The sequence below is a fragment of the Callospermophilus lateralis genome, chromosome 9, assembly GCF_048772815.1.
Source record: "Callospermophilus lateralis isolate mCalLat2 chromosome 9, mCalLat2.hap1, whole genome shotgun sequence".
NCBI lineage: Eukaryota > Metazoa > Chordata > Mammalia > Rodentia > Sciuridae > Callospermophilus > Callospermophilus lateralis.
The window spans coordinates 11,225,344-11,241,052 of NC_135313.1; the positions used below are offsets into that span (position 1 = coordinate 11,225,344).

Here is a 15,709-nt window from a genome sequence, read left to right on the forward strand (position 1 = left end):
ACTGAAGCTGAAGATCTTAACTAGCAGTTGTGTGAGGGAATTCAGGAAGAATGGAAAGACTGACCTGGATGCTTTGGGAAGACAACAGCCAGAGTTCTCATCTCCAGAGACAAACAGAATTTTCTTCCAGATTTATGCATGTTTTGTCACAACAAAGTCACAGTTCTAACCCATTTTGCCAAGAAAAGCAAAGAGTTTTCTGTTACATTGAGATTTTTTGATAGTTTCTAATTTCTACTGGTGTACAATACTGAGAATTTTTACTATAGAAATTAACTACATTACCACTAAAGGTTATAAACTGTGACTTTCACAGGAGGTCAACCAAGCTTCAACTGCTTCATTAGGCAAATATTCTCATATCAATTTTTTTTGGTCAGAGAGCGTCAAGGCACTCTCTGTAACAAACCTTGAAATAAATAAGGGGCAGAATGTTATGATGTTGTGGGCAATGTTTGTATACCACCAGAATTTGTACGTTGAAGCCATGCCTCCGAATGCGGTGGTATTTGGAGATGGGAACTTTGGAGTAATTAGGTTTAGGTGAGGTCTTGAAGGCCGAGTCCTCATCTTGGGATCAGGGCCCTTATTAGAAGAAAGCCAGAGAGCCGGCTCTCTTTCTCAACTATATGAGGATACAACAAGAAGTTGGCAGTGTGTGCCAGGCAGAAGATCCTCACCCGCACCCACATGTGTTGGCACCCAGATCTTAGAGTCCCCGCCTCCAGACCTGTGAGAAATAAGTGTTTATTCAAGCCAGTCAGTCCACAGTACTGTGTCTAACAGGCCAGGCTAAGGCAGACATTGACAGATTCAGTCTCTAAACATTGCAAACATGGATTTTTCTCCATCATACACACTAGTCAATAAGGCCTTGGGTTTCATATTTGGAGCTGTTGGCAAACATAATGCCATAGCATGCACGTCCCAGGTAGACTCCCACAGGGTCCACCTGTACTTCCACACCTAGCTAGTGCTGGGAGTTCACCGACATTGTCTCAAAGTCTCTCCACAAACCTTCAGGCTGTCCAGGCTTTCAGAGATGAAGACAACGCAAGATCATGGGGGCAGGAAAATGGCTCTTCTATCAAGAGCACGATGTCATCCCAGTTTCCTTCAAACTGAAAACAGAGGTGAAATAAATGACCTATGGTGAAAATCTGTTATGACTAAAAAGTTTAGGCTGAGGCCAGATATAAACTCTGTGGAACAAAATTGCTCAGAAGACCGAGTGTTTTTACTGATCTTGGAATATCCTTTCCCCCTTGATGGATGGCTGCTTCTTGCCTGAAGACCACAGCACAAGCATGATCAACTCCACACAGAGGAAGGAACACACGACATTCCCAGGCCAGAGTCAAACAAACGCTGCCCGGCTTCCATGCTTTACTCAATTACAACACTTCACAGAGCTAACACTCCTTACAGTTAACACCAGGCCCTTAATGCCGTGTTCTGGGTAACACAACAGAAACTGCAAGAGAAGCATAAAGACAAACTGCACTTAATTCACAATTTTTCCAAGGATCAAGCATAAAAACAAACCAACTCTTCTCACCTCAGAGAAATACTCAAGGAACAAAAGCCTTGAGTTGGTCAGGAGGAGAGAGGGGGTGGATGTGTCCTTGTTGGTCTTGACCCCTGCCTCACCAAACAGAAGTCTAGTATGTTTCAGAAAGTGAGCAGTAGGAGGGATGGGAGGAGGGTGACCCTGTCTTAGTGTATTCAGGTTGTTATAACAAAATACCTTAGTCTGGGTAATTTATAAACAATAGAAATTTATTATTCACAGTTGTGAAGGCTAAGAAGTTTAAGGTCAAAGTGCCAGCAGATTCAGTGTCTGCTTCAAAGATGGCACCTTCTCACTGTGCCTTCATATGTTAGAAAAGGCAAACAAGTGTCCTTGGGCCTCTTTTGTAAGGACACTACTTCAGTTCACCTCCCAAAATTCTGACCTAACTCCACACCATCACCTTGGGGTTACATTTCAATGCATGAGTTTTAGAACATCCAGACCAAAGCTGATGTTCCTCTCTCCAGACCAGTACTATGTGATCCCATCTTAATAGGGAGAAATCCCTAGGAAGCCACAGAGTCACTTTGCTGTTTTTGTCTCAAGGATAAGACAGCTCCAATCTGTGAGCCGTGAGGCCAAATGGGTGGTGCAGGCTATTATGACAGAGGAAGCTCAGTTCCCAAGTCTCTTTCTCACAATGTCTCCCCATGAGAAAGAGTCAACAAACAGAAGAGATAAGATGATAGACTCCAGATGTTAAAAGTTAGAACAAGAAGCAGAAAAATAATAGAGATACTTGTAAAATGACTAAAAGCATAAAGAAGGAAGAAAAATATGGGGAGAAAAACACAACATAAGAGAACAGATGGACTCCAAAGAGAACTTCTAGAAATAAGACTGGTCATTGAAGATCAGATCAATGAATGACAATGATCACATTGAACATTTATGGAATGTTTCCTATCACAGGTGTGGTAAGTGTGCATTACTGTGTTAAATAACTTGATCTTCATAAATTCCTGAGGATTAAATCTGCTGCTTCTGCTTTAAGATAAGCAAACAGACATTTAAGAGCTGTTAATTAATAGACTTATGTCATGATGTGCATCAAATCATTTTAGAGTGCTTTATCATTACTGTAAAGTTACAGTTGATTGAAAATACATAGACAGTTAAAAAGAGCAGAAGAGAGAATTAAAGAATTGGAAGATGCACGTAAGGGGATTTCACAGCATGTGGTCTGGAGAGAGAAAAGAGATTAAATCATGGGCCTGGACCCTCAGGAAGTAGAACAAAGCTGATGTGAACTATACAACTGATGCATGGTCTCTGGGGACTGTTCGCAGAGTGTGAGTGACACTCTGTACTCAGGACAGTTCTTCATGGGAGAAGAATTTACCCAATGGCTCTGGTTTCCCATTGGTGAAAGATTTGCTCCACAGACCTTAAAGCCCCACATTTCTAGCATACAATAGGGAAGCTGAGGGACACAGCCTAGAGGAAGCATCGGCATGTGCTTATGTAAAATCTGTAGTCAAGGTGGGAGGTGGGGGAGCCATAGTTCTATAAAGATGAGGCCAAGAATATCTAAGCAGCATGTGAAAGGTATCTTATTTCTAGATCAGAATAAGGAGAAGTAGAAGGAAAAAGCAGAAGGCCCAGCCTGTGTCTAACAAGCTGCCAAGATTAGAGAGAATTTTATGTCTCTCTAGACATAAAAATGTGATGGCTGAGAATTTTAAAGATTTGATTAAAACCTGAATTGCATATTAAATATCCATGCACTCACTCACTGTAATTTTAACAATATGATCAAAAACCTTGACCTATATAGAAACCTTTGAAGTCACAATGTAATCGTTACCACAACTCAGTCACAAAAGGATAACTAGAAAATCTTCATGTGTTTGGAAATTAAGGAATAAACACCTAAATAACCCACAGAACAAATATTAGAAAAACTATTAGAACTTAATGATATTAAAATACTACTTATTAAAAATTTGTGTGATGCAGCTAAGGCAGAAATTTTTTAGCCTTAAGTGCAGTTGAATTTTTCAAAGTTGTTGGATCAAAATCAAAATATAAAATTCAAACCAAGAACAGTGGTATATGCCTGTAATACCTTGGGAGGTTGAGGTAGGAAGAGTGCAAGTTTAAAGCCAGTCTATGCAATTTAGTAAGGTCATCGGCAACTTAGTTAGAACCTGTCTCAAAATAAAATATAAAAAGGGATGGGGATATAGCTCAGTGATAAACTGTCTCTGGGTTCAATCTCCAGTGTGTATACACACACACACACACACACACACACACACACACACATATATATATATATATATATATATATATATATATATATATACACACATATATGTGTATATATGTTTTGAATAAATTAAACCATGTTTTATTATTTCTTTAATAGGCTGTTAAAATTTTTAAATATGTCATTTACAATAACACCAAGAATATAAAAAAATTAGAAACTAAAGAAACAAAAACTAAAACATTGTAAGAAAATTAACCCATTTAAATAAAGATACATGTGGCAACATTACTTGTAATGGCCTCTGCCTTGAATTCATTAATCAATTGCAGAATGGAAAAATACATTGTTTTTATACATACAATATAGCAATGAAAATTCAGGTCTTCAGCTACAGGGCACAAGGAAATGAAACTTTGACAAGCAGATGCTTGTCAAACTTCAGTCAATGGAGCACAGAGAAAAGAAAACTAAACAATTTTAAAGAAAATAATAATAGCAGAGGTAACCGCTCTGTCCTATCAGGTATAGGTTTAGCATAAAGTTAGTAATCAAAACTGATCTGGTACTGATGTAGAGGCAAAAAGGGGCAGGGAGGGGGAGAGAACAGAGAGCTTACTAATTAACTCCATGTGAATTGATGCTCACTATATACATGTCTGCAGATGTAACACTGAAAAGCCGAAGGAAAGAATGCTGTAGCTGGTAAAGAATGGGGGATAATTTGTTATCTATATCAAAAAAGATATAGTCATACTCCATACGCAGAAAATAATTCCAGGATTAAAAAGAATTTAAACTATAAAACTTTTTTAAACTAACAAAAAAACACAGGAGAACATCATCAGGATCCCAGAAAAGAATTTCTTCAACAAGGTATAAAGGACAAAACGTTGAAGAAGGATGAATAAGTTTGAGATTAAGGGGAAAAAAAGCATTTACACATCAAAAAAAAAAAAAAAAAAAAAAAAAGCATTTACACATCAAGGCACCAAAAACTAAATAAAAAGATAAACCAAAGATCAGAATAAAATGATTTCTATAAATGACAAATACTTTGTGCCCAAATATGTAAATAACTTCCAATTAATTAGCAACAAAAAGGTAAAGCTCACAGTTGATAAATAAGCAGAAAGTGGTATTTGCAATTCATGCAAAGGGAACTATATATGGCCAATTAAGGGCTAAAAAGGTTCACAAACTCACTAGTCAAACAAGCCCTCAGTTTACATTCATCAACATTCAGACACACCAAGTTTTACCAAGGATGTAGGGAAATGTGTACTCTGGTTCACTGATGATACAACTCTTTTGGAGATCAATGTGGCAGTTCCTAATAAATTTAAAACATGCTTTCTCTATGAGCCACCTAGGAATTCAAATTCTAGTTGTCTTGATGGTATATATACAAACACATGCATTGCAACTTTGTGAAATGAAAATTTGAAGGCAAACTTAACCCTATTTAGGGGGAAAAATAATGGCTTTATTTATATTACTGGATACTATGTAGCAGATACTTTCACAAATAAATCACATCAATATGTGTCAACATGGACCCAGGGACATAATAATGAGTGATAAAAGACAAGTTCCATAGACATACATATATATAATGTGAAGCTATTTATTACATTTGAAAGACCGCAAAACAATAATATTTACTTTTTACTGGGACTGCACACACACGCATACACGCACACACACTCAGAAAGCGTAAGTACAAAAGTGTGTATGGGAAGAGAGAAATCTAAGCCAAGAAGCCAAAGTTTATTAACATTTGCTGAATCTCAGACAAATTGGTGCAGGATGCATTACTTTTCGCTTGTTTGAAATGATTTCGAGTCCGGCTGAAGTTTCTAAATTTAAAATGCCATCAGGTGAGACAGCATCCTTTCTAGAGCGTTTTGACAGTCCTTGCTCTTTGCCCTTCACAGTCCAGCCCTGCCTGGAATTCAAGACCCAGTATGGAAGGATAACCCTTGATGTCTCAGTTGGTGAACCTCACCTATCCAGAGAGAAAGAAGGGCTCCCTGTACCTGCTCTGCCACACAGATGACCTGGGGTAACAACAGAGCACCTCCCAGTCTCCAGTGGGTGAGCTGAGTGGGCCGGCTATACAACCTGAGAGTGTGCCAGAGAGCGTGCCGAACAGCCCGCCTGGAGCTGATGCTGAGCCAAGGGCAGAGGCATTCACTCTGGGTGCTCCGGAACAGATTGTGTGGGAGGACAGTTCCACCCTGTCTAAACTCGCTTGAAGGGTCAACACCACTGTGGTCTTCCTGTTTTGTTCAATGCTAAAGTAAAACTGCAGAAATTTAGAGCAAAATGTAGTCTTACCTAATGTAGCACAAAGATAATCAATATGATGCCCAGAGGCTAAATTTAGCTCTCACTTATACATTGTTTGGCTCTCATTATGGACTTTTTGTTTTTAAACAAGTAGTTGCTAATATTTAGAATTTGAGATATTTCTAATACCAAATAGATTCCCAGCTTCACTTTTGAAGTGTTTGGGCACAACTGGGCCTGAATTCTGGAATGCCAACAGCCAGTTGGCTCTGAAGGTTTCCTCTTACTTGGGTGCTTCTCTTATGACTCTGACTGCTGGCCTAATAGGGGTTTCAAAACCCCCAATTCACAGGTGAGAAAACTGAGGCCCAAAATGGTCAACTGCCTTCATCAGCATCAGATAGTTTGTGGAGGAAGTCATGTTAGCACACGTCACCCAATTAACTGTTAATTCCTTTTCTCCAGAAGGTAAAGACCCATTTCACGATTTTGATGGCATATTTTCTATCTACTTCAGCAGATGCAATGGAAATGATAATCCTTGAAGTTTATAACAAAGACTTATTGCAAATGATGATAAAAAAATATTCATTATAATATTAATTAATTAATTATGATATTAATTAAAGCAAGAAGGTGCCAAGATTTGGCCAAACTCAAAACAGAAAATTCTACATGCAAAATCTAAGTGAATACAACAATATAATTTAAAATGGCTTGTCTGCAGGTTGTATGGTCACTGGCTGATCTCTATAGGAGTGTGATTCCTCTACCTTCCCGAATTTCCTTCTGAGCTCAGAAACATGTGCAAACCTTGCTCTGGAACCCTTTCCCATGCCCTCCCACAACATACAGTTCCCTTAGGTTTTTTTACTTCTAAGATGTGTTTATTCCAGTTGAAGCTGTTAGATAATCCTCACTGATTTGCATGAGTTATATCCATCATGCCCAGCAGTATTTAACGACCTAGACTAGGCATTCCTCATCTATGAAAAATGCATTTCTGTTAGAGCCAAGTACATGAAGAGATTAACTGGATTACAAAAATCCTTTAGAATGTGAAACACTAAATAGCCTAAATGTAAATCAATAGGGCAATGGTTCAATTAACTTGGCATATTGGGGAAAATTATGCAACATAGTGGAAAAAAAAGAGGTAAATCTTTAATATGACATAGATTTATAAGTTGCAAAAATGTACATTTATATGTACATGTACATATATGTAGTATGGAATGATACCACATTAAAAACCTAAACATACTGTTTGTTCATATATGTGTATGTAAATGCATAGAAACTGTTTGAAAAGAAACATGGAAGTGGTAGAATGGATACCTCTGGGAAAATGAGAGAAGAGTTTTAGCTGCATCTATAATGTCTTAAAATTTAATTTAAATAGAAAAAAACGGGGATTATATGAGGCCATAGGCTCTGAAACTCTTTTCTTGGAACACATAAGGAATACTGTGATTGTTAGTTTCCAATCCATTATCAATCACAGAATCTGTAAAATATCTGCTCATCTTTTGAATAAAACTTGATAGACCATGTTATCATCCCAATTAACATTTAAGCGTAAAAATAACATGAAGCATCTGAGAAATTAAATTTCACTTCCACAAATTAAAATCAAGTCAGTCGACTCTAGGAGGCATAATAGTTTTGAGGAGACTTTATTTTCAATGCTAAAGAATAAGAACTATGGGGTGGATTTAAATGAACCCAGTGTCACTTAAACTCTGAACAGAAATCAAATCGATGATATTGCTTAATTTATCCTGATACAAGTTTTCTTAATTTTTCAGTGATGCCACTAGCTTTCCCACAGTCAATGGAACACCGAAGGCCAAGTTTTGACAAGGAGGACACTAAGCCCCAGAAAGAGTGAGGGTGAGGTCATAACTAGGATGAGCAGGGCTGGGACTCCCCGCAGGTTTCTCCTCCCAGTCCTCAGTCCTGGGCGCTTCCAGCCACCACAGCTGCCGGCTGTGCTTCACCGACCTCAAGTTGCGCATCCCTGTATCCGGTGTTCTCAAGTATCACCGCGGCAGTTATCTATCCGCCTGTGGACGGACGGATCCTTCTATAGATCTACCTACTTACTGACCTCTGGAAGCCTTTCCTCTTCATCCCTGTCTCCTAACGGCCTGGACAGGCCCCCTCCTCGCCTTGTCTTCCAGCGCCGCTCATTCCACCTGTTCCCGGGCATACCCTCTGGCTCCTCTCTGAGCGCTGCCAGTCGCGACCTGCGTGGAGCCCCAGCTGCGCCAGTGGCCAGGCAGCGGCTCCCGGACAGCGCCCCTGCGGGTGGGGTCGGCGGGACCCGCGTACACCCGGGGTGAGGATCCCAGTGCGGCAGTGGGGGGCGCGCAGCAGGTACTCACCTTGCTCGCCGCGGGCGCGGCCGCCAGGAGCACCAGCAGGAGTCGAAGCAGGAGTGCCGGCGGCCTCCGTAAGGACCCGGGGCGCATGGTGGGCGCCGGCTCGGAGTTCCAGCGTGTCCCGGGGCCCACAGGCTCTCAGGAGACCGCGTCCCCTGCGCGGTGCGGGCTGGGAAGCCCCTGGTGCGAAGCTCGCTTGGCCAGCCCTCTGGCACGGGTTTTGTAGAGCTCAGCCGCGCGGTCCGTCCCTCCCCATCCAGGCTTTGGTGGTGGCTCCAAGGGAGGGAAGAAGTGGCTCAGGTCCCGCCCTCGTCCCTCTCCCTCCCAACTCACCAGGCACTGTCCCTTCTACTGGGCATAGTGCCCAGGAAGCGAGAAAGGGCTAAGCGGCTGCAGGGCAGGTGGGCGCCCATCCAGGATAGGGGTTCAGAAGGTGATGCTCAAAGGTCTTGGGGCCCAGGTGGGGTAGGCGGTGCGGGTCGGAGGTGAGGAATTCGGGGGGATGTGCGGTGGGGAGGCGGCTGCACAGGGTGGAGGGAGTGGCTACCGGCCCTGCCCAGATTAAGCGGGAGGCGCGCCGGGCGTCTGCACTCGGAGGCCCGGCGAGCTCCCGGCTCCAGCGCCCGTGCGTCTGTCTGCCTTCCCTTCTCCAGCCCACCTCCAACTTGCGGCCGCCAGACTCTAGAGAGAAGGCTGCCGGGTCGCGGGTGGATTCGGGCTAGGCAGAGCCGAGGGGTGCTCGAGGACTGAGAGGCGTCCCCCCAGGTAAGTCGCCCACAAGCTGGCAATCTGCGGCCCAAGGACCTGCCTGGGAGAGCAAGTGGAGCAGTCCAGGTAGGCATCCAAGGGTGACAGGAACGGGGATTTGTTGGCTGGGGAGTAGTGGCCCTGGGGTCACCAGAGGAGAGCTTTTATAGCTCCAAGGCTTGTCTGCCAGGGCTTGAACTGGGTGCTGTGTGTTTTGATTAATTTGGAGGCTCTCGAGTTACCGGCCTGGCAGTTGGGGCATTCCAAAATGCCAAGAGCAAGAGGCAGCTGAGGGGAAAGAGAAAGCCCATCCACTGAGTTGAACTGGCTTTTCAGGCTAAATCTTATCTGCGGAAATGCAGGGGAAAACAAGACCCGACTCTGGTCCAGGGTGTCTCCCTCCTGAGAGGCTGCCGGGTTGCGGGTTGTGGTCGCAGGTGGATTCTGGTTAGGCAGAAGAGGAGGCCTTGGATGCAAATATGTTGCATCTGTCTTGTCAGGACTCTCTTGTGCCACAGACCAAATTGGCACCTTGGGTGAAGAATTTAGAGAACCTCTCAGAATAATGTTAAATACATAAAATACAATTAAAGCAGAATCAGTTTTTTTGGAACACAACATTAAAGTACAGTACCAAACTTATGATATAATAACAGGCATGCATCATTGTTGCATTAAACAGCTAGATCTAACTGCAGGTCTATTAAGCAACTGTAATATTGGAGTGATACTGCAAATGATATTTTGAGAAAACTGGCCAAACTGAAATGTAATATAAAAATACTAGTGGTTGCAGATTCTCAAGAACTGCCAATACTATTGTGGTCTATTGCCTATACTTGTAACTGAATGGAATGCTGGACTTCTGTAAAAGATTAGTGAAAATTAAGATATCACTTTTTCCCCCATCCAAATTCACTGACCATCTGAATTCCATTCCCAGATTAAGATCCTTTGCTTTGAAGCAGTGTTGCTGACATCTGCTATGGTTGGTTAGCAAACACCAAGTAGGAACTCTGGTTGGTCACTGATTGTAGGAAACCAATTACTTGCAATTAGAATCAAGGTCTAACAGGATTTTAAACATATGTAATCATTATAAAGAGGCAAAACCCTGACAGCGACTGAAGACATCTTCCTACTATTTATTTATTTATGTTTTATTATAGAGTGAAAAGAGTCTTCTGTCTTTTGTGCCAGTGATTCACAGCTGTGGCTATGCATTAGAATATCCTGAGGCATGTCTAAAAATTCTGATACCCAATGGATCCCAAGCCAATTATATCAGCCTCTAGAGAACTTAGCTATCAGTGTTCCTAGAGATACCACATGCAGGCAAGTTTAAGAGCCACAGTTTTACTTGCATATTTTAGTTAGCGCATTGAATTAAGGCTTCTTGTTAGTAAAATAAAGAAGCTGACAGATAGAAAACTCTTTATTAAGATTTAGGGGATTTGGGAACACTGTGGAATTTGTGTATCTAGACTGTAGATGTTGCAGTGTGATGCATAGTAGCTTCTCCTGATGGATAGGGAAGGTTTTTATGGAATTTTCTGTCATCCAAGTGAAGTAGGAAAGCAGATGCCCTGTTGAGGAAGTGATAATGTCCAAGAGTTCTTAGAGGCATATGATGATCTTTTTACAAACTGATATTGCTTCCTGGAAAACAAAAATAAAACAATCTCCATCCCGAAGTTAATTGTTCTTTTATTTGCTGAATCTCAGAAGGTTTCTCCATTTGGATTTTCGTTGCTTTTCCTTGAACCCACATCATTTTGATGGACTTGGCTTTATCAGCATCAGAATGGTCCTTCCTGCTGCAGCAACAGAGCAGGAAAGAAATGTGATGGAAACAGTGAGGAGGGAGCCACAAAGAGCTTGATCTCCGCACTAGACCTGGTTTGTGAATCCTGCCCACATGTAGTCCTGTGACATAACCTCCCTGGGCTGGAGTCAGGATAATCATGGTGACACCCAGGAAATTATAGGAATATAATAATCCATCAGAGGCGCTTTGTCACAGATCTTTGCATGACAATCACATATTGCCATTTGATTCTTCAGGTGCATAAGGAAGAACAGACAGACATGATGAGAACCATGCTTTGGCATTCCTGGGGCCAGCAGCCTTGGCATCCCAGGGAGCTGTTGGGAATGGAGACTCTCAGGTCCCACCCCAGAACCACTGAATCACCCTGCATTCTCCAAGGCCTTGTGATTCATATGCACAAGAAATTTTGAGAAGTGGCTTTTCTAAAAGCCATGCTTAACCATCAACCCACCTCCCACAATACATATGACCCAATTTACTACAACATTTGGTGTGCTACCTGCTATCCTAGTTAAAAAAAAAAAAATTCTTAATTTTTAAAAAATAACCTTGAGGTCAAGAAAACTGATTTTTTTTTTTTTTTACAGTTGGCTCCTTAAATGTGAAAAAGAAAAAGGAAAAAGGAAGGGAAGGTGGCAGTTCTTTTTGAAAAAAGGACAGAGACATCTCTATTTTTGACTTTGATATCAGATAAGGATTTCGAACAAAATGAATTGGTCACTGTCTTTAATTATTTTTTCCTCCCTTTAAAAATCACAATATCCTATTTTCTGCAGTGTTTAAATATGTCTGCTTCTCTGTATTTTCAGTGTAAGTCCCATTGGGGCAGGATTCTTCTTTGTTTTTTACTGTTGTTGAATGAATGAACGAGCAAAGTTCAATGACTCAGCCCCTGTTCACTCTCACATCTGTTTTCTTCCAAAGTTCACTATCTTCTTATAGTCTCCGTTGCACGGGATATGCCTCTGCTCTTGATGGGATAAGCTTCTCCAGGCTGCCTGTAGCTCCTTCTTTAATCTTACTTCATCTCCCTGTTAGTCAAGCCTGTTCTTTCAAGAACTTTCTCTTTTCATCACCTCTGAAACAATTAGACTATCAGGCGCTCTTGCAATCTCAAGTCATGATTGACTCAGGTCAGCTCTTGCCATCATACCTCTGGGTTCCTTTGCTGCTTTTCTAAGTTCACAGTTCTGGTCCTCGTGCCTGACATAAATATCATCTGTTGGTCTTGGTAGTCCTCTAGCCAGTTGCTGCAGTTGCAGGCTCTCTGAAATCCATCTTCTATATATGTCATTGTCAGAGTTATCATTTAAAATTGCACAGTGTGTCAGAAAGCACAGGTTCCTTTTTTGGGCAGTAAAAAGCACTCCTCCAAACCCAGAGGCTCAGAGTTACAGGTCTGTTTTTTTTTTTTTTTCCCCTTTCATTCACATTACCTGTTCATTGCAGGGCATAGGGGTGGGGTAGAGTGGGGGCTGTGCTTACAGCCAATCAGGATAATCCTGGAAATTCACCATTGTGATCAGCATGACTCTGAGCATCTTCTATGATTGCCTCAGAAGGGGAAGAGAATGTGCCAAATCAAAACTGTCCTGAAAGTTTCCCTGGATAGGATGTACACTATTTCCACTCACACTTCATTGGTTAAACGGGTCACATGACCATGCTTCATTCTGGAGGGGCTGGGAAAGGAAACCTGCCATGTGCCAGAACTGGGTGGTGAATGTCAGTTATCCATCACACACATCACATCACATGCTTCGCCTTCACAGCTAACTGCACACTTCTTAGAATAGAATGGAGTGGTCCCAAGTCAACTCTTTCGCTTTACCTCCTGAGTCACCCAAGCTGCTCAAGTTTTCACAAGTTCATTGCACACACCCGTAGGTTCATGTCTTTGTACTTGCTGTTCCCACTGATGTGTGTCACCTTTTGCATGGTCCATCTGGAGCAACTGCTCCTGCTTTAAGATTAGGTCAAAGATCACAGGGCAGGTACTAGGGATTGAAATTGACTGCATTATGTTATTCTATTGCACACATCTACAAGTATTTAACTACATAGTTCACTAGGGTGTAATTATAATGCACTAATGTGGCTTTGAACACAAATTTTAAAAAATTATAAAAAATAAAATTCCATAAAAAGGCAAAGAATAAAAGATCAAAGATCATGGTCCCTATGCAGACTTTGTTAAATAGCACAGAAAGAGGGTAAGGTAACTTACTTTTCTGGATTACACAGCTTTTGAGAGCAAGTACAGAGGCTATTTTTAAAATACACACATACATACATACTGGATTACTTCAGATAAATCAAATTTATTTATCTTTTTGTTGTTCCCACGGTGTTTAGAATGAGAGTTGGCACAATGTGAGAAGTTGACAGCTATTTCTTGAATTAATAATCATACATAGATGTTTATGTGGAATTAAGTGTTTGAAAGTGATATTAGAAATAATTTTTTTTCATTAATTCCAAACTAGTTTATAGAGAATCACTTCAAATTTTATACATTATTAAATTGTTAATGATTTTAGAAATCTTTTCTTATTCTTTGTTTTCTTTTGTCTTTTTTTTTTTTTTTTTTTTTGGTATTGGGGATTGGACCAGGCATGCTTAACTACTGAATCACATCCCCATCTCTTTTAAAAATATTTTTTAATTTTATATTTTTTATATTTTATTTAGAGACAAAGTCTCCCTGAGTTGCTTAGGGCTTTGCTAAATTGCTGAGGCTGGCTTTGTACTTGTGATCCTCCTGCCACATCCTCCCAAGCTGCTGGGATTACTGTACCTGGCTTTTTATAGTTTTTATATATATTGGCTAGATTTTTTAAAAAAATATTTTTTAGTTGTAGTTGGGCACAATACCTTTATTTTATTTATTTATTCTTATGTGGTGCTGAGGATCGAACCCAGGGCCTCGCACGTGCTAGGTGAGTGCTCTACTGCTGAGCCATAACCCCAGACCAATATATTGGCTAGATTTTATATTTAATTTTACACTTATGCATGTGCTTTCTTTTGCTGTAAAAACTTAATGTAGATTTCTTTCTAGCTTAAATATCTGAAGATTAACAAAAGAAAGAAACACCTGATTTCCAAGATTCAGGAGAGGAAGTAACCTCGTTTTAATTCTGGAACCCCCTTTTTTATTAAATAACTTTATTTATTTTTATGTGGTGCTGAGGATTGAACCCAGGGCCTCACACATACTAGGCAAGGACTCTACCACTCAGCTACAACTGCAGCCCCTGGAACTCCTTCTTTTTGTGACCCTTTCTACTGTCAACTCTTTCTCCGAGAGTGATCCACACAATGTCTCATGTATAGAACACCTCTTGGCTTCGATCTGTGACTCATTGATGTCCAAGTCCACACCACTGTGTCATATGTGCTTTTGTGTGCTTTTATGGTCCATGTGATGGCTTGGCTCTGAAGCCTCACTTTGGGCGATGCTCTTGAAATCTTTTATGAGGCTCCAGAGTGGCGGACCAAGGAAAATCCAGTTCTAGGTCTTGCCTTTCATGGACAGATCTGCTATAGAGATTTTAGGTCTGGAGGAATCAACTCCTACCAGAAGCAAGGGAGATGAAGAGATCGCAGAAGCCCTGAATGCATCCATGAGAAAAGCTGTTCTTAGGAAAGACCTGCAACCCACAGAAGCACCATTTCCCCTCTCAGCAGGGATCGGCTGTCCTGTATTAGAACCATTTTTTTTTCCTGTCCCACCTCAATACTTCTTATTAACCTTAAAGTTTCTTTGGATGCTTTTATGAATCTCCTTCTCTTTTTTGCTTAAACAATTAAAATGCTTAAATATTTGACTTCCCCATATCCTATATAGAATGGTGCCCTTAAGGCCTCCAACTGTCCCTCCCATAGGAGTTTCTAGACTTGAAATTCCAAGTAAAAAAGCCTCCATCTCATAATTCAGGGAGAACAGGATGTCTTTGCATCGTTGCACCGTTTCACTTACGGTTGACTCTGTGCTCCTGAGGTATTAGAGGCTAATATCATTATTCCCAAGGTTAATTTACTCAGGAATTCTAAAATTCACTCATGAATTCCTATAAGTTATGAAAGCTGTCTTGTGTCATGGTTAAGTAGGAAGGCTCTGACAAGGTCACTTACTCTGTGACTCATTTGTGGAAAAAGGAAATCAGATGACCCCCCCAGAGCCACTGTGAAGTTTTCAGGACTGCATAAAAGCCCTTGGCATGGAGTCGACCATCTTGGTAGGTAGCCCTCTGTAAATAAGGTCCTTCCTTATGGTGGAGATGATGATGATAATGATGATGATGATGATGCAGCAACGGGAGACGAGAAGGAAGGGAAAAAAGGAGCCGGAAAAGAGGGAGGAGAAAGAAGAGAGGGAATACAGGAGCAGAAGAGGGATCAGGAAAGAAGGAAGAAGAGCAGGTTGGGAGGGGGCAGAAGGGGGAGGAAGCCACTGTCCCTCAATCACTGACAAAACCAGATGCCATTTTTTTCTCTAGTGAATTTAAATTAATTCTGTGATTCTACCTAGAATCGTCCTTCTGTATGCGTTCTTCCTCCACATTAACTGAACATTCCTCCCTCTCAGTAGTTTTTCTCTCCTGGTGTTTAAAAGATACTTTAAGATAGGCCAGTGTCATCTGTAGAGCCAGCTATGAGGAAAGGCA

The 15,709-nt window shown here is 41.3% G+C and overlaps 1 protein-coding gene across 1 annotated transcript in view; it reads right to left on the minus strand.

Annotated features, from left to right (window-relative positions):
• The window catches only part of Col4a3 (collagen type IV alpha 3 chain), a 129,546-nt gene extending 120,995 nt beyond the window's left edge, over positions 1-8,551 (minus strand). Inside the window, exon 1 of the mRNA XM_076866422.2 lies at positions 8,465-8,551. Coding sequence (XP_076722537.2) covers positions 8,465-8,551 — 87 coding nt within the window. The remainder of the gene's footprint in view (positions 1-8,464) is intronic.
• Between the last annotated feature and the right edge of the window lie 7,158 nt (positions 8,552-15,709).